Source organism: Sorex araneus, chromosome 6 (genome assembly GCF_027595985.1).
Source record: "Sorex araneus isolate mSorAra2 chromosome 6, mSorAra2.pri, whole genome shotgun sequence".
Classification (NCBI taxonomy): Eukaryota; Metazoa; Chordata; class Mammalia; order Eulipotyphla; family Soricidae; genus Sorex; species Sorex araneus.
This window is the reverse complement of record NC_073307.1, coordinates 100,759,217-100,777,936: the sequence shown is the minus strand read 5'-3', so window position 1 is coordinate 100,777,936 and position 18,720 is coordinate 100,759,217. Positions and strand designations below refer to the sequence as shown.

The 18,720-nt window shown below is 43.1% G+C and overlaps 1 protein-coding gene across 3 annotated transcripts in view; it reads right to left on the bottom strand.

Annotated features, from left to right (window-relative positions):
* The window catches only part of C2CD3 (C2 domain containing 3 centriole elongation regulator), a 130,831-nt gene that overhangs the window by 68,465 nt on the left and 43,646 nt on the right, over positions 1 to 18,720 (bottom strand). For all 3 annotated transcript variants that reach the window (XM_012934930.2, XM_055141933.1, XM_055141934.1), the window contains 6 exons: positions 17,163 to 17,409; positions 13,152 to 13,332; positions 9,968 to 10,151; positions 8,549 to 8,721; positions 6,448 to 6,571; positions 2,849 to 3,117 (listed from right to left, as the gene is read on the bottom strand). In XM_012934930.2, the coding sequence (XP_012790384.2) occupies positions 2,849 to 3,117; positions 6,448 to 6,571; positions 8,549 to 8,721; positions 9,968 to 10,151; positions 13,152 to 13,332; positions 17,163 to 17,409 (1,178 nt within the window). The remainder of the gene's footprint in view (positions 1 to 2,848; positions 3,118 to 6,447; positions 6,572 to 8,548; positions 8,722 to 9,967; positions 10,152 to 13,151; positions 13,333 to 17,162; positions 17,410 to 18,720) is intronic.

The window sequence follows — 18,720 nt, the reverse complement described above, 5'->3', positions numbered from 1 at the left end:
GCTCTTGGACTCCAAACAGCCCACTGAACTAATTCCGGCATGGGACCAGAGACCCCACGGTGCGCTGAAACAGTGGGAGCCGGGCATCCCCCAATTCTTTTAACCTCTCTCTCTCTCCACACCTCCCCCCTGAGCACAGCGCAGGATCCGCGGTTTTCCTGAGCGCAAAATGGGGACGGCGATCCAGCTGAAACGGGAGGCGCGCGCGCTTGCGGGAGGCCCCAGGGGGCGGGGGCGGCGACCCCCGCCCACAGCAGATAGATACTTAAACCCACCTCCCCCACGTGCGCTTCCCTTTGGACCCTGCTGCGGAGCGAGCATGATGGAAGAGCCCAAGGAAGCGCTCTTGGACTCCAAACAGCCCACTGAACTAATTCCGGCATGGGACCAGAGACCCCACGGTGCGCTGAAACAGTGGGAGCCGGGCATCCCCCAATTCTTTTAACCTCTCTCTCTCTCCACACCTCCCCCCTGAGCACAGCGCAGGATCCGCGGTTTTCCTGAGCGCAAAATGGGGACGGCGATCCAGCTGAAACGGGAGGCGCGCGCGCTTGCGGGAGGCCCCAGGGGGCGGGGGCGGCGACCCCCGCCCACAGCAGATAGATACTTAAACCCACCTCCCCCACGTGCGCTTCCCTTTGGACCCTGCTGCGGAGCGAGCATGATGGAAGAGCCCAAGGAAGCGCTCTTGGACTCCAAACAGCCCACTGAACTAATTCCGGCATGGGACCAGAGACCCCACGGTGCGCTGAAACAGTGGGAGCCGGGCATCCCCCAATTCTTTTAACCTCTCTCTCTCTCCACACCTCCCCCCTGAGCACAGCGCAGGATCCGCGGTTTTCCTGAGCGCAAAATGGGGACGGCGATCCAGCTGAAACGGGAGGCGCGCGCGCTTGCGGGAGGCCCCAGGGGGCGGGGGCGGCGACCCCCGCCCACAGCAGATAGATACTTAAACCCACCTCCCCCACGTGCGCTTCCCTTTGGACCCTGCTGCGGAGCGAGCATGATGGAAGAGCCCAAGGAAGCGCTCTTGGACTCCAAACAGCCCACTGAACTAATTCCGGCATGGGACCAGAGACCCCACGGTGCGCTGAAACAGTGGGAGCCGGGCATCCCCCAATTCTTTTAACCTCTCTCTCTCTCCACACCTCCCCCCTGAGCACAGCGCAGGATCCGCGGTTTTCCTGAGCGCAAAATGGGGACGGCGATCCAGCTGAAACGGGAGGCGCGCGCGCTTGCGGGAGGCCCCAGGGGGCGGGGGCGGCGACCCCCGCCCACAGCAGATAGATACTTAAACCCACCTCCCCCACGTGCGCTTCCCTTTGGACCCTGCTGCGGAGCGAGCATGATGGAAGAGCCCAAGGAAGCGCTCTTGGACTCCAAACAGCCCACTGAACTAATTCCGGCATGGGACCAGAGACCCCACGGTGCGCTGAAACAGTGGGAGCCGGGCATCCCCCAATTCTTTTAACCTCTCTCTCTCTCCACACCTCCCCCCTGAGCACAGCGCAGGATCCGCAGTTTTCCTGAGCGCAAAATGGAGACGCCGAGCCTCTCTCTAGGCTTCTCCATCTTATGAGCACCATAAAAGGGTAAAAGTTTGTAGTGATGTTATTTCTGGTTGTACTTTCCCTGGACTTTATACAGAAACCCAAAACCGCGCGGCCGCTGTTGCGGCCGCGCGACCTAATGTCATCTTAGCATCAGCAATATGTAATATGTCCCTTTTTAATGGGTCGGACTTTTGTGGGAGATCCTAACAAGAATAGTAAGTCTGTTGCTGAAATATTGAAGGCAATCAAAGTGGTAGCCATCTCTCTAGACTGAACTAAGCTATATCCCCACGCCGGCTGAGAAGAAATATCCTTCTTTCTCGGGAAGAAAGGCGGCGTGGTGTCAAACATAGTGTGATGTCCATTAAGCAAACAGACCTGGTGGCGTGGGAATGGGATATAAGGGGAAAAATTATGTACATGGAACAGTGGGACGCTGGTGGAATCTCGAGCCGGAGCCGATACCAGCGCAAGCCCTTCGGTTCCAGAAACTGCTTGCAGAAACTCTACTAGTCTATCAACTAAGCCAGAGCCCCACGCCTGCCGATGACGGGAAATAACCATCCTTTTCGGTTTTTTTTTCCCTTGTCAGGCAGCGTGGTGATTACCAAACAGGCGTGAACTCGGTGGCGCGGGGCAAGGGGGAAAAAGAAAAGTTATGTAACAAACAGCGGGACTTAATATCTCTATATTCTTAGCAGTGGAGAACTATCAAATGCCTCCTTGGCAATAGGACTGCTTTCCTTTTTTGGGGGAAACCCCAACAACGGTAGTGAGTTGTGTGTTGAAACATGGAATGTAATCGAGATAAGGCATAAACGAAGTGGAACTTATCATGTACAAGGGTGGGGACTGGGGAGGTGGGAGGGGGTGGCAGGTATACTGGGGGGGTTGGTGATGGGAGATGGGCACTGGTAAAGGGAAGGGTGTTTGAGAATTGTATAACCGACATAATCCTGAGAACTATGTAACCCTCCACATGGTGATTCAATAAAATTATTTAAAAAAAAAAAAAAAAAAAAAAAGAAATTGCAGATTGTGACTTATCTCTCCTCAATACTAGGCTATATGTACTCAGAAGAACTGTCACATTCAAAAACAAGAGTTCCAGGTCAGTGAGATAACACAGGAATTAAGGCATGTGCTTTGCTGATCCTGGTTCAATCCCCGGCACTGCCAGGAGTGATCCCTGAGCACAGAACCAGGAGTCAGTCTTGAGCATGGGCAGCTGTGGTCTCCACACAAAACCAAAAAAGGGTTCCCCTTAATCCCTGGATGAGTCATTAGTTACTAACCTGATTTGGTGTTTTCGTGATAAATCGCAAAAGTGACCTCTGCAAATTCCAACAGCTCCGCCAGGAAACAAGCCTCCCCACTGCTATGCTGAGTGACCACCTGACACGGGAACTCAATGTGATGGGAGAACTCGGGGCAGAAGGAACAGGCCACAGGACGGGTCTGGCGCAGTTCCCCCTTGGGCAGGAAAGAGAGGTGGGTGGTGACAAAGGCATTGACTCCAACTGCAGCACTGAACTGCAGAGCGGGTTCCTGCTCGGCCAAAGCCCTGGAAAGGAGAAGGGGAGAATCAGAAAGCAGTATTGGAAATCCTCGCACTGGCTACAAAACAGCCACGATACTCATGAGGCTGCCAAGAACCAAGAATGCTTTCCAGGTTTCCTAAGTAGGCTTTTGGAAGTTCCACAAAGTGTCTCCCTTCTCCCCCAGTGTTCCCCCTCTCTCCTCTATCTCAGGCACACATTAATTGTTAACAATTGGATTTCAGGCATCCAGCACCATTTTGTCCATCAGAGTGTCCACTTCCCTCCAACACTGTTCCCCTTCATCCAACTATCCAGCCTGTCCCCTGCCATGGTTAAGCACCATTCTGGAGACCTTGGTATTCTAGATACAGTGTTTTATACTGGGGTAAGAGAAGATAGTATCTATTTATAAGAGCATTACTCCTGGGACAGACATTGCATGCTACTGACTACATCCTTCAGTCAAAGACCACTAGGAACCAACTATGGTCGAGTAAGTGGGGCTTACTTGTGAACTGCAAATGAGGGTGGATTTATTTATTTATTTATTTATTTTTTTGTCGTTATTTGGTCATATTTATTTATTATATTTAGCACATGCTAATATGAAAGCATTTTGATAGTCTAAGTATATTAGATCTTTTTTTTAACCTATTGGTTTTTTTAAATTTTTTAAAATTTTTTAATTTTTTTAATTTATTTTATTGAATCACCAAGTGGAAAGTTACAAAGTTCTCAGGCTTATATCTCAGTTATACAATGCTCAAACACCCATCCCTTCACCAGTGCCCATATTCCACCACTAATAACAACAAAAACAAAACAAAAACAAAAACAAAAAAAACAGTATACATCCAACCCCTCACCCCCCCAGCCCCCCCCCCCCCGTGCGTGAGTGATAATTTCACTTCCTTTTCTCTTTACCTTGATTACATTCCAAATTTCAACACACAACTCACTATTGTTGTTGGAGTTTCAAAACCGACTCACTATTTTTGTTGGAATTTATCCCCCAAGAATACAGCTCTATTAACAAGGAAATATTTGATAATAAGTTTTCCACTGATGAGAATGCGCGGTTTACAATTTCTGCATTATAGTAATTAAGTCCGCGGAGATTTAAGTTGGAAAATGAATCATTTCCCTTCCTGGAACAGCATGTAGCACAAGCTTAGTTCACAGTCTCCATACATGGTTGCAAGCACTTGCTGGAACCCCAAATCCTAAAGCTGCCTCTGGTTCCTGCTCGTTCCACATCCACCGGCTAGGCAGAGGCATGGGCACTTGGGTCGCAACTCGGCCGGAGCCGAGCACCGGCCCTGGCTGGGACTGCCTGCAAATGAGGGTGGATTTAAACAGGAATTCATGAGGTACTTTGCAGACAAAGTACAGAAAAGAACTTTCTTTTTTCTTTTTGGGTCACACCTGGCGATGCACAGGGGTTACTCCTGGCTTTGCACTCAAAAATTACTCCTGGTGGTGCTCAGGGGACCATAAGGGATGCTGGGAATCGAACCTGGGTTGGCCGCATGCAAGGCAAACGCCCTACCCGCTGTGCTATAGCTCTAGCCCTGAGGAAACAAAATTTTTTGTTTCCACATTTTTCCCCTTCTTCTTTTTTTTTCCCCCAATATTTTTGGTTAGATCTAACAGTGCTCAGGGCTTGCTTTTTGCTCTATGCTCAAGGACCACTCCTGGCAGGCTCAAGGGACCATATGAGGTGCCAAGGGTTGAGCCTGGGTTGGTTGTGTTCAAGGCAAGCACCCTACCCGCTGTACTGCTGTTCCGGCCCCATGTTCCCTTCCTCTTAGATCTTTCTTTTCTCTTGAACTGGAAAACAGACTTGGAGAGATTAGCAGGGAAAAATATTACCCAAATTAAATGCTTTACCAGATGCTTTGTTGGCTCTCATATGTAATCATTCAATTTTTGAGTCTGTGAAGTTAAAAATGAACAGTATGACTCTTAAGTTTCTAGGAAAAATGTTAGGGAGCCCTTATCTGCTTCCTTCTCACACTTATGTCTCAAGAGAACGAGTCTGCAACAGAGAAATGACCTGGTTCCCACTTTTACTGGATATATCTAGAACTAGACTAGCTGGGAGGGAAACAGCCAGGGGTACAGGCAGGGTTTGACTAGAGAAACACAGCTTTGTGGAGAAAACTCAGTGTAAGCAAAACATTCAGGACAAGGTGTGCTTCAACCAGGTGTCAAGAATCTACCTGCACAAGGAAGCCATGGAAAAGCTGCAGTCTTGAGGGGAGTACCATTCCAGGTACAGAGAAACAGGAACAAAGACAAGGAGGTAAGGAAGGCCATGTTGGTGATATGTAGAAAATACAAAACCTGTTCTAGGTAGGAAAATAGCAGGACAAAGGCCCCCAACGGGAAATGAGCTTGGTGCACGCAGAGGCAGCACAAGGCCAGGGACTGGGGAGAGTTTGCAGAGGGAGAACTGGAGGAAGAGGGATCAAGATAGTGGGATCAGACCAAGCCAAGTCTTACAGCCATTTTAGAGTCTGGCTTTTACTTTCAATTAGATCAAAGTGATTGGTAGGTTTTATGGAGAGATGCCAAAGTCTGACTTAAATTTTCTTTCCTTTTTTTTTTTTTTGCTTTTGGGTCAGACCTGGTGGTACTCAGGGATTACTCCTGGCTTTGCACTCAGGAATTACTCCTGGTGGTGCTTGGGAGACCATATTGGATGCTGGGAATTGAACCTGGGTCGGCTGCGTGCGAGGCAAACACCCTACCCGATGTGCTATTGCTCCAGCCCGACTTAAATTTTCACTGAGAACAGACTGAAGGGAAAAAAGCTAGAAAAACAGGAGATAGTATTCAGAGACCCAAAATGAGATCACATGGTTATACTGATGGGTTCAAAGATATTTAACTATGGGAGTAAGTGGTTAAGCTAAGTAAAGCATAAAACTGTGGGACTAGGGTAAAGAAACTAGTAACAGGGGAGGGGCAGGGCAAAAAAAATACTAATAACAAAACAACACAGCTTAAAAGTGATGCTCTCCTATTCTATGCTTTCTAAAGAGAAAAAGAAAAGAGTAGAGCTGTAGGTAAGAAGCTGAAACATTTTTTTCACAGTTTTGTGTCTGTGAGTATCAGAGGACACGCAGACCAAATGGGAAGAGGTGTGAGAATTATTTCTCTGAGACAGACTTGCTTGGGTCAGAGCAACAGTACAGTGCTGGCAATGTAATGCTGACTGGGGTTCAATCCCTGGCACTCCTTATGGTTCCCCGAGCCTGCCATGAATAGTCCCTCAGTGCAGAGCCAGGAGTTAGCCTTGAGCACCACCCCCAATCTCCTGGAAAGAAAGAAAAAAAAAATTGACTTACTTGGCTGCTGCTTGGAGACCACAGGCTCTAATAATCTGGACCGAGATAGACACAGTCCGGGCAGCAAGAACTCCCTCTGCTGTCCTCAGAGTCCTTCTATACCTTAGGCCCACATCCAACAACCCTGAAGAACGAGAACAAAACCCAAACAAGGTAGAAAGGTTGGCTGGAGGGATTTCCATTCTACTAAACACACAAATAATGATCATGAAGGAAATTAGAGACACTATAATTCCAATGAATAGAATGGGAGAGAATCTCTCCACAGTTAGAACCATCATGTTACTATAACTTAAGGATCAATAAAGGCAGAATATGCTTTTACTTTATACTCAAGAAACAATGGCTCAGATGAACTGCTTGCCAAGATCACAAGCTATCAGGAAAAAACCTAGTACTTTAAAAAAAAAATCGCAGCTGAGATGAACTTTACCTATTCTTCTTATAAGCTATATATATATGGATATATATATTTTGCTTTTTGGATCACACCCAGCGATGCACAGGGGTTACTCCTGGCTCTGCACTCAGGAATTACCCCTGGTGGTGCTCAGGGGACCATATGGGATGCTGGGAATTGAACCCGGGTCGGTCGCGTACAAGGCAAACTCCCTACCCGCTGTGCTATTGCTCCAGCCCCCTATATATATTTTTTTAAATTTCAATACTGCTTTAAATACTGCCACTCTGTAGTACAGTCTGAAGTCGAGGGAAAGTGATCCCTCCCATCTTTCCCCAGGGATTACTTTATCTATTGGGGTTTGGGGGCCAGGAGGGGAGTGGTTATTGTTTGATATAAATTCTATTTATTTTTTTTAATTTTTTATCATTTTTTTCTTTTTGGGTCACACCTGGCGATGCCCAGGGGTTACTCCTGGCTCTACACTCAGGAATAACCCCTGGTGGTGCTCAGGGGACCATACGGGATGCTGGGAATCGAACCTGGGTCGGCCATGTGCAAGGCAAACACCCTACCCACTGTGCTATTGCTCCAGCCCCTTCATATAAATTTTAGAGGAGTATTCATGGCCGTGCGACACATCATCATAAAAGGAAATATATATATATATATTTTATAAATATATACTATACTATATAAAATATATTATTATATATAGTAGAAAAATATATATAGTAGAAGAGATACATATTTTATATACATATATGTGTGTGTGTATATATACGTATATATATACGTATATATATATACACGTTACTGGCGCCCGCTCAAGTAAATTGTTGGAACAACAGGATGACAGTGATACAGTGATGATCTGAGCTATTTCTTTCAAAAATGACTAATCTGTACAGTGTTTTGGGGAAATATTGCCATTTTAATGATATTAATTCTCCCAATACATCGGCAGGAGATGTGTTTCCATTTTTTTGTGTTCTCTTTCACTTTTTGGAGTAATGTTTTATAGTTTTCTTTGTATAGGTCTTTCATCTCTTTAGTTAAGCTGATTACGAGGTACTTAATTTCTTTTTTATTTTTTCCCGCTTTTTGGATCACACCCGGCGATGCACAGAGGTTACTCCTGGCTCTTACACTTAGGAATTACTCCTGGCGGTGCTCAGGGGACCATATGGGATACTGGGAATTGAACCCGAACCTGGTTCAGCCTTGTGATGGCAAATGCCCTACCTGCTGTGCTATCGCTCTAGCCCCGAGGTACTTAATTTTCTGAGGCACAATTGTGAGTGGGATTTTTAAAAATATCTCTTTCTTTTCTTTCATTATTTGTATATAGGAAAGTCCTGGATTTTTGTGTACTTTGTAGCCTACCACTTTGTTTTACAAATCTATTCTAGCTCCTAGAAGGAGCTTTTTAATAGAGTCTTTAGGATTTCCTAAATAGAGTATTGTATTATCTGCAAATAGTGAGAGCTTGACTTCTTCCTTTCCTACCTGGATGCCCTTGATATATTTTTCTATTTTTCTTAATACCCACTGATGACTGAATGTGAGATCCGGAGGATGAGTATAGAACCTTTTCTAAGAGAAGGCATCTCAGTTTTCATCAATTATTTACAAGGGTAAAACAAAATGTGTTCAACAACTTAGAGATAAAGAATATTTATATGTGTTGGCCTTAATTACCTGATGACTGGTTCCTCAGTTCTTTCCTGCTCTCAAGTCTAGGCGTCAAGGGGAGACTGAAGGTTTGTATTCCCACGTCCTCATGGTGCTGCGTGGTTACCATGGCACAGATCCTTGATAATGGCAAGGTTCCTTTGGCAACCATCTGGTCTTTCACAGTAGGATAATAGTATCTGTAAGCAACAAAAGCACAAGCTGTCAGCCTGAAGAATTAGGTGGACAAATGATTCAGATGGCTCCAGGGATCAGCTTTCAGAATCTGGCTATCTGTAGAATCTTCTTGATTTCTCTCTGTGGTTCATAGCTCTGCTCATGTCTAGGTGGATTTTCTGCCCACCATGAACAAGTACATAAACTACACCCTGTGTTCAGAACAATGCTTGGCTTCCCGAGGACTTTCAGTTCATGGTAGCTGCATCTGGCATAGCCCTCTGGGGGCAGTCACTTCTGAAAACATCAATTCTTCAGTAGAGAGGTTCTGAGTGGAGCAGTCCCAATATTCTATTTAGGCCTAAGTCCCTCAAATTTGGATGAGAAATGAGGACCTATTAGTACTTATTCTATTTCCTTCTCAAAGCATTCCATTGTTTGATCACAGAGTTGTAACTCAAACCTGATTTCTATTTTTTGTTTTCTTTCTTTTGGCTTTTGGGACACACCCAACAATGCTCAGGAATGACTCCTGACTCTAAGCTCAGGAATCACTCCTGGCAGTGCTCGGGGAACCATATGAAATGCTGGGGATTGAACCCGGGTCAGCTGTGTGCCAGGCAAATGCCCTTCCAGCTCTACTATCACTTTGGCCCCTCAAACTGATTTTTGATTGTATTCAGGAAAAGTTTCTCAAAAGTGGAGTTTTCCTATTTCTGTTTCTGATGCTATTTCCTATTCTTTTATATTTATACTACTGATTTCTGGGGTGGGGCCAACAAAAGAGGAGTCTGAACATCTGTATTCATTCCATTATCTTTCTTGGATATCTAATAGTCTATGACAAAAGCGGATTTCCATTTTGCAAAGACTACTGGTGGTGGAAGAGATTACAAGAAACAACTGTAGAAGTGGGGAGACCATTACAAGTTTATGCTAATTTTCTGAGCTGAACAAAAAGCAGTAAGATAAGCAGAAAAATAAAGATTATTGAAACATTTAAGAGGAGTAAAACTGACAGAACTTCACTTCCAAATAGAAGCAAAGATTATTAAAGGTGTGAGATAAAACCACTGCAGAGTCTAATGATTTAACAGATTTTAGTAAAATCGGAATGAGTCACTTGGATCAAGGCCAGATAATGTAAAACAGGGCTAAAGGAGCTGCTCTGAATTGCTTCCTTACAATTCAACCTGGGCTAGTTAAGGAAAGGACACTCTCAGATTGAGCATTTCTTTCCTATGCACAGGATTTGGGTTTCCACTGTACCTGTACCAGACTTCAAACTGGACTCCACCTCCAGGCACGGCCCCCTGTGCAGAGAAGACACTGAGAAGGAGTCTCTGCACTGGAACTTCAGCTGGCAACAGGAGAGAGTGATGGTGCTCACTAGTGAAGATGGGATCAGGAACACAGAGAGTGGTTGCAGATCTGAAAGGCTTCACAGTGATTCCTTTGGGAAAGAGAAGCAAGCCACAATAATCCAACAAATCATTTAGTGCTGTTTGTCTATTTTTTGGTTTTGTTTTTGGGCCACACTCAGCGATGCTCAGGGCTAATTCTTGGCTGTGCAATCAGGAGATACTACTGGCAGGTTCAGGAGATCATACGGGATGCTAGGGGGTCATATAGGGTGCCAGGGATCGAACCCGGGTGGGCCATGTGCATGGCAAGTGGCCTACCTGCTGTACTATCATTCTGGCCACAAGTATTTTTATTAATGTAGTGAGACAGTATGTTAATATCTAGTACTACTGTAGTTTATATTCAGAATACTTTTTTTTTTTTTTTTTTGCTTTTCGGGTCACAGCCAGTAATGCACAGGGGTTACTCTTGGCTCTGCACTCAGGAATTACCCCTGGCGGTGCTCAGGGGACCATATGGGATGCTGAGAATTGAACCCGGGTTCGCTGCATGCAAGACAACCACCCTACCCACTGTGCTATTGCTCCAGCCCCAAGAATACTCTTAAGAAAACAAGGCAGGCAGTATTACTATTTTACAGATGGGCTAGGGACACCCTGAGGTTAACATGGTCTTAAAGATTGAGCAGTTCACAGGCCTGGAACTAGAACCTTGATCTTTGATTCAATTATTCCTACACTACAGTTCATTTCACTTAAGAGTTATGGTCCCCTAAAGGAACATGATTGCTTTGTTAGTGGACAATGCACTCTGAGTGAGGATCCAGATTTTCCACATCCTTAGTGTATTTGCTAGTACTGGTTTCTTCTTCTTCTCCCTTTCTTTTTTTTTTGGTGGGGGGAGGTTGGAAGTGGTGGTGAGGCCTTCCAAGTAGCCGCCAGGGCCAGGCCCCTTGGTTACCTGGTCTGATTGTGTAGGACCGACAGGTGCTGCTTACCCCAGGCCTGCCCTGGGGATGTCTGGGGGTTCATGTGGTGCTGGAAATTGAACATGTTGCTTTTGCATGCTCCAGAACGGTGAGCTCTCTCCCAGCCCTTATTTGTTTTATGGAAAACAAAAAAATAGCCATGCTAATTGACATGAAATGGTGTCCTGTGGTTGTTTTACTTTCTTTCCTTGAATAACTCTGTTAAAGTATCTTCCAATGTGTTTATCAAACATATATGTCTTTTAAGAAATGTCTTTTCAGGTCTTTGGTTCATGTTTTGGGGAGGGTTTCTTCTAAGCAGTACAATCCTGGAAGCATTGGCTAACTGGGCTGGGCAGTTCAATACTTGGGCCTGACCACGTGGTGCTGTTCATGCCCGGCAGTCCTGGGTTACCAGGGCCACACCCACAGTTCTCAGGGGCTATGGGCTATGTGGGTGACAGTGATACTTGAGGAAATCCAGGTGTACAACTGCAGATGCTCTGGGGGCCCTCGGGCTACACCCATGGTGGGTGGGAGCCATGTGGTGCTAGGTTTTGAACCTGGCAATGGTGCATGCTAGGCTAGGGACCCTGATCTATCTTCCCATGCCCTCTTTGGACACTTTTTATTTATTTATTTATTTATTTTTTGCTTTTTGGGTCACACCCGGCGATGCACAGGGGTTACTCCTGGTTCTACACTCAGGAACTACTCCTGGCGGTGGTCAGGGGACCATATGGGATGCTGGGATTCGAACCCGGGTCGGCCGCGTGCAAGGCAAACCCCCTACCCGCTGTGCTATCGCTCCAGCCCCATCTCTTTGGACACTTTGAAAACTAGGTTTCCTTATTAGTTATAATTTATACATTTCATATTGAATCATATATTCTAGATACAAATCTTTTACTGGAAACTCAAAACCAAAACTTATAACACTTCTGCATTTGTGAATAAGCTCAGAAGGTAAAAAATTCGAGTCACCCCATTTGCTCATTATAACAACATTCTGTCTTCTCATTTCAGCACTCGGAGATGACATAGAATGAAGACAGTGGGCTTAGTGGTTGTGTATAAATATGTGGCGGACAGTGAGGCTCAGTGTAAGAGTTTCTAGCTCTGGGGTCAGTTTGGATGGGATCTGCATGTTAACCTTGGCACCTGGTAATGCTCAGGGTAACCTTGGTCACCTTAAAACTTTGCTTTTTCTTTGTCTTTATTTTCTGTTTTTTTGAAAGAGGTGGAGGAGGCTGGGTTCCACTTGGCTTTGTGGTTCCAGCTCTGTACTAAGGGATCACTCCTACAGGATCTTGGGGAACTAAACCCAGGTTGGCTGCTTGGCCTGTTTCCTTTTTGTAAGATGAAAACATTGGAAACTACTAGGACATGTTGCTTTTAGGATATAAGGTTACAATCTAGGGGTGGGGCAATGGTACAGCAGGTAGGGCACTTGCCTTGCAGATGGCTGACCCAGGTTTCATCTCCAGCATTCTATATGGTCCCACACCACCAGAAGTGGTTCCTGAGTGCAGAACCAGGACTAAGCCCTGAGTATAGTTAGGTATGGCCCCAAAACAAGATTATGACCGATGTGGAGCAATAGTTTATTATTTCCCAATTTGGTGTAATCAACTATAAAACAGATGATAATAAAAATGTGTGATATAAGGTGCCAAATGTAAGGTAAAGAATAATATAGAAGTTCTTTGTCCAATATTTGTAACTTTCCCAGAAATTGGGATTCATTAAAAAAAAAAAAAACACACCAAAAAGACAAGTGTTTAAAGAATAGGGTCAGAGCAATAGTGCAGCAGGTAAGGCACTTGTCTTGCACATTGCTGACCTGGGTTCGATCCCTGGCATCCCATATGGTCTCTTGTGTAGTGTCAGAATTAATTTCTAAGCGCAGAGCCAGAAGTAATCCCTGAGCACTGCCAGGTGTGGCTCAAAAAGAAAAAAAGGTTATAATAACAATAAAAAGAATTATTCCCTGTATGATCCAGGTGATATTAGAAACGTTCAGGAATATGAAGTTCATTCAGGAAAAAATAAATCCTTCCGTATATGCAACAAAAGCACCTTGCAAGGATGGGAAGGCCAAGTCTACTGTCCCAAACCTACCCTTTTCAAGGAGCTCAGGTTCTTTCACCACACTGGACTGTGAGTCCTGGACTGGGAAGTAGTACTGGACATAACAGTCTGCTTCTCCCCACACTGTTGCCTGAAGCAGGGCTAGTCCTTTAACCTTTTCTATATGGAGTTCGAAGTGGTGATCCGCTAATATATTTCCTTGCTCCTCCACCTATTACATTAAAGAGAGACACCAATGAGTTTTAATGAGAAGCTTGTTTATAATATTCCTGATTTTCTAGGCAGTGTGAATGAGGATAAAGAAATAAGTGTAATTAGCTGATACCAAAACATTCAATTTTCATTTTGTATGAATCTCATAACTATTCAGTGTAATCAGATTAAGTGAGATTTGCTCTAGTAGTTGAGACTGGGGCAATATTAGAAATGTAGTTTAGTGCATTTAATGAGACAAAGAAAAAAAAAGACTATCTTAATAGATGCTAAAAAGGCATCTGATAAAACACGACATCTGCTACTGATTCTTATTACACCAGTAAAAGAATATTTCCACGCTAGCACAAAGAACACATAAATGAAGAGCTGAGGATATGCCTGAAGGATGGAGCCTATGCTCCACTCCCTGGCACCACAGAAAACAAAGCAAAATAACCATATTTGGAGCAAACTGGTCCTAATTTACTTTGTTACTACCATTAATTGAGAGAGAGAGAGACGTTACCGGTGCCCGCTCGAACAAATAGATGAGCAACGGGATGACAGTGACAGTGACTAGCATTAATATTGGCAATAATACCAAGCCACTTTATTAATGGTAAGGACTATTTGGGGAAGTAATAAATGTATTGCTATTAAAGGTACTCCTATTAACAATTAATAATTAATATTATTACTTTGGCAGGCACTTACTAGGTAAATACTTTACTTGTATTAGCTAATTTAACGCATACAGTTAAAAACAATGGAACCAGGGTTTGAACTCAGGCAGTGTGACTCAGAGTTAAGGTTTACCTGTATTCTATATAATGTCAGCAGATACTCGAACCAATTATTGGGTCTAGTTAAAGGGGAATCAGAATTCTGATAAGGATCATGCAATATAATTTACATATGTTTAATATACTAACAAATTTGTAAAAAAGATTGTATTATTCGGCAGGCATTTGCTTTGAAATCTAAAAACATGTCAGAAATATCTACTAAAAAGTCTTCATGAGGATAAGAGTAAACTTGCAATTTGGTTCCCTGGTGAGTGGAAGAAGAACCCTCTCAGAATCACAGCAGCTACATAATTTCATCACGGTATTTGATCATAAGGTATTAGGAGTTCAGAACATATACAACAGCCTACCAATAGTTTTCTAATGGTTTTTGTTAGCGCCACTACATTTGCTATTCAGATTCATATTAAAAAATACAACACACTTAAATGGTATGAAAATTGACGAAGGCAACACAGATTAAGACACCAAATATAAGATACAGTAGGATATGAGATAATGGAATGGAATGTGTCAAAAGGTCTGTATTTGAATCCCGCTTCTCTTTTTAGCAATGTGAACTTGGACAAGTAACACGATCTCTTTGTTAACTGTTACAAAACAGAATGGCAGTGACCTACCTCATGCAGGTAGGAAAATAAAGATGATAAAGAATGCCACTGTCCTCTCATTCTGGGCAACTCAGAGAAGGAAACACCAAGTAAAATGTGGTCGGAGGTCATGCGGGGGAGGGGTGACAAGTGCCGAATGTAGACTAGAGACTAAACACAATGGGCGCTCAACACTTTTATTGCAAACCACAACACTTAATCAGAGAGAGAGAACGAAAGGGAATACCCTGCCATAGTGGCAGTTTGGGGTGGGGGGAGACGGGACTGGGGAGGGTGGGAGGGATGCTGGGTTTACTGGTGGTGGAGAATGGGCACTGGTGAAGGGAAAGTGGGCACTGGTGAAGGGAAAGGTTCTCGAACTTTGTATGGGGGAAACATGAGCACAAAAATGTATAAATCTGTAACTGTACCCTCACGGTGATTCACTAATTAAAAATAAAAAAATTTTAAAAATTAAAAAAAAAAAGAAAAATTAGACACATTCAGGACACAGGTTGACAGTAGGATTGGATGTGTTTGCAGAAAGTTTCCTTGACAAGACTGATGATAAATTGGAACATTATATGAGTGAAACCCAATCATGAATAACCTTGATATTGTGTATCTTAATATGATCCAATTAAAATACTTAAATAAAATTTATTAAACAGATAAAAAAAAAATGCCACTGTGCTTTCCCAATTGGATATCACTACAAAAACTGTTTTTTTGCTTTTTTTTTTTTTTAACACCTGGTGATGCACAGGGGTCACTCCTGGCTCTGTACTCATGAGTACAGAGTGCTGGTAGTGCTCAGGGAACCATATGGGATGCTCGGAATGGAACCTAGGTCGGCCGGGTGCAAGGCAAATGCCCTACCTGCTGTGCTATTGCTCCAGCCCCTAGAAACTATTTTTAAGTTATTGTATGCCAAAAACAGTAACAAGTCCCACAATGGAGACGTTACTGGTGCCCACTTGTACAAATTGATGAGCAACAGGATGACAGAGATACAGTGATAACTGAAAAGTGAAAAACTTCTCTCACTATAACTTTCAACATGGATTTAGTCAAACAGTAATTTGGAAATATATTTGCAACATGATGTTTATAGTAGCATTATTCACAATAGCCACTCATGACAAGTGACTGGATAAAAAAAAGCTGTGATATACACTCAGTGGAAAATGACTCTGCTGTCAAAAACAGATGAAACTATTCCTGTTGGGACAAACAGATGGAACTTGAGATGATTATGCTTAGTGAAATATGGAAATAGACAATTACCAAAGGTTTCATATGTGAAATAAAAATGAACAAGTGGCAATAATAAAACCAAATGAATGTCTAGATTTGGTGAAAACTATGAGAGTACTAGAGGGTAAGGGTAGAGTGTGAGAAGAATGGGTAGAGGGGTCTTTTTGGAGGTAGGATGACAAAGGAACTTTGATGGTGTGCTAAATTCTATACATACATAAAGGCGTTAAGCTATACCCCTGAAATTCTGTAATATGGTAAACTAATAATAAATCAGTTACAAAGGAAGGTGAAAAGAAACATCAGGGTGGCTTTTTAGAACCTTATTCAAGAAAAAAAAAAACCTAAAATAAACACTTCCCCTACAAAGAAACACAAAACCGAACAGACCAAACAAACAAAACCCAGTAAAATTTTACTGCCTTACTTTTGGCTCATTTGATCCTCTAACCCCTCATTTAATTTCTTATTCTCCCAGGGTTATTTTTTTTCAATTAAGACAGCTTTTAGGAGGAATTCTGGGTTCATCCCAGTAACTTTAAAGCAATTAAATTAGTTAATTAGAGGATAATAATCTGGTTGCCCAACTAGATTTTCTTTATAAATTCAGGAGCTCAGAGGGGACACAAAAATCCATTCATGCCAGGGGTGGGGAAGCTTTTATTGTCAAGGGCCATTTGGATACTTATAATAATCATTTGTGGGCCAGACAATGTAGGCAAAGAGGCTACAGGTAGAACAATGAGAAGCATCTGTGTCTGTGCTCTCATGGACCAGGGCCAGACTATGTGATTTCACAGGGTTACAATGGCTTGTGGGCTGGACATCTCTCACAAGATTTAAACACTAAAAGTTCTAGTCATTTTTTTAACCTATACCAAGCACTGGTTTGCAACTATTTACTTTTGTTGACTTTCACCTCTGAGACAAAGATTTGGGGCAATGAAATGTAAAACATTCAAGGTCAAATGAGATTAGGATACTTGGAATTTTCTATAAGAGTTGACCTTTTGTTCTCAACACACACACACACACACACACACACACACAGAGGGATAATTAGTTAAAGTGATAGATATGTTAAGCTTGGTTGTGGTCATCATCCTACAACATAAATGTATATAAAAATATCTTATTGTACAACTTAAAATGAGACTATGGCTTTTGTAAGTCATCAAGTACTTGATAAATACCGTAGCAACAGATGCTGCTGATGGTGGGTTCGAGATATGAGCTGAACTACAACCGAAGGGAGGACGTACTTCCTCTTCATTCTTTAATCTCTGTAGTGCCATTATCTGCTCTGCAGAACCCATGGCTAGAAAGACTCGTAGGCTCCCGTTCTGCTGGCCCGAGAACACGTCAATCACAGGCATGGAGCTATCAACAGCGACCACTGGATACTGTGCATCAAGCAGTATGTGAGAAATTTGGGGATCTCTACAGGGAGAGAAATTAGAGATAAGAAACTAACAATCCAATATGCTTGTTTCATTTCTTTTCTTTCTTTTTTGGGTCTTTTTAGGTCACACCCCTCGATGCTCAGGGCTTATTCCTGGCGATGCTCAGAGGACCATATGGGATGTCAGGGATCGAACCCAGGTTGGCCACATGCAAGGCAAACACCCTCCCCGCTGTACTATTGCTCTGACTCCTTGCTTCATTTCTTACTTAGTTCATTTTCTCCATTAGTTAAAAACAGGATCCACAACTAGCGAAAACTTGGTTAAAAAATTGGATGACTTTATGCATTTCATAAAAATATGTAATCAAACACAAATTATAAAACAGCAATGAAGTTTAATTAATTATGTATATTTTCTTCTTTTGGGCCATACCTGGCAATGCTCAGGGGCTACTACTGATTCTGCATTTAGGAATTATTCCTGGCAGTGCTCAGGGGACCATCTGGGATGCCAGGAATAGAACCTGGGTTGTCCGTGTACAAGATAAAAACACCCTACCCTCTTATACTATCGCTTCAGCCCAAATAAAGTATAATTTAAGTGCAGAGAATGTGTCTGGTTTATAACTGTATCATAATGTCACCATGTCCAATGTCTGAGATTAAGCACGAACTCAAGAACACTTGCTGAAATGCATCATTTTATAGGCAGACAATGTATTCAATTAGGAAATGCATGAACTTCGGAGTCTGGCAGATTAGATTTTGATAATAACAATAATATCTTCCATCTACTGAGTTCACCAAGGTATGGGCACCTTATATTTCCTATAGTTATAACCTTGTAAAAGTTATTATCTAACTCATTGTCAATCAATGAGAAAAGTCCAAATGCTCTTGATTACATGATGTTCCATCTTAGCCCTGCTGTCAACTAAAGTGACTGCTGGCAATCAGTTTTAACATTCTAAAGCTAGTGACTAAAATGTAAGTGTAAGTAATAAAACTTCCATCAAAAGACCACTGATAGGACTAACCAGATAAAAGAAACAAATTACCAACTAAAATGCCTGGGCCATGTTACGTGCTCAGCCATTAGTAGCCTACTATTGTTTTATGCTCTCTTATCAAAGAATGGGTTTTAATGGAATGAGAAGGGAAGGAGAATACCAGACTAATGTCACAGCTAAAACATGGGGAAAAGTCAAAAGCCTACAGCAAATGGTGCTATCCATGATTTCAGCAGTATTTCTTAACTAGAACAAACTTTCTGTCAATACGTTACTAAAGATACCATCATAAGTATTGTATCTTCTCATTGGCTCATCAGACACTTGTGCCACAAG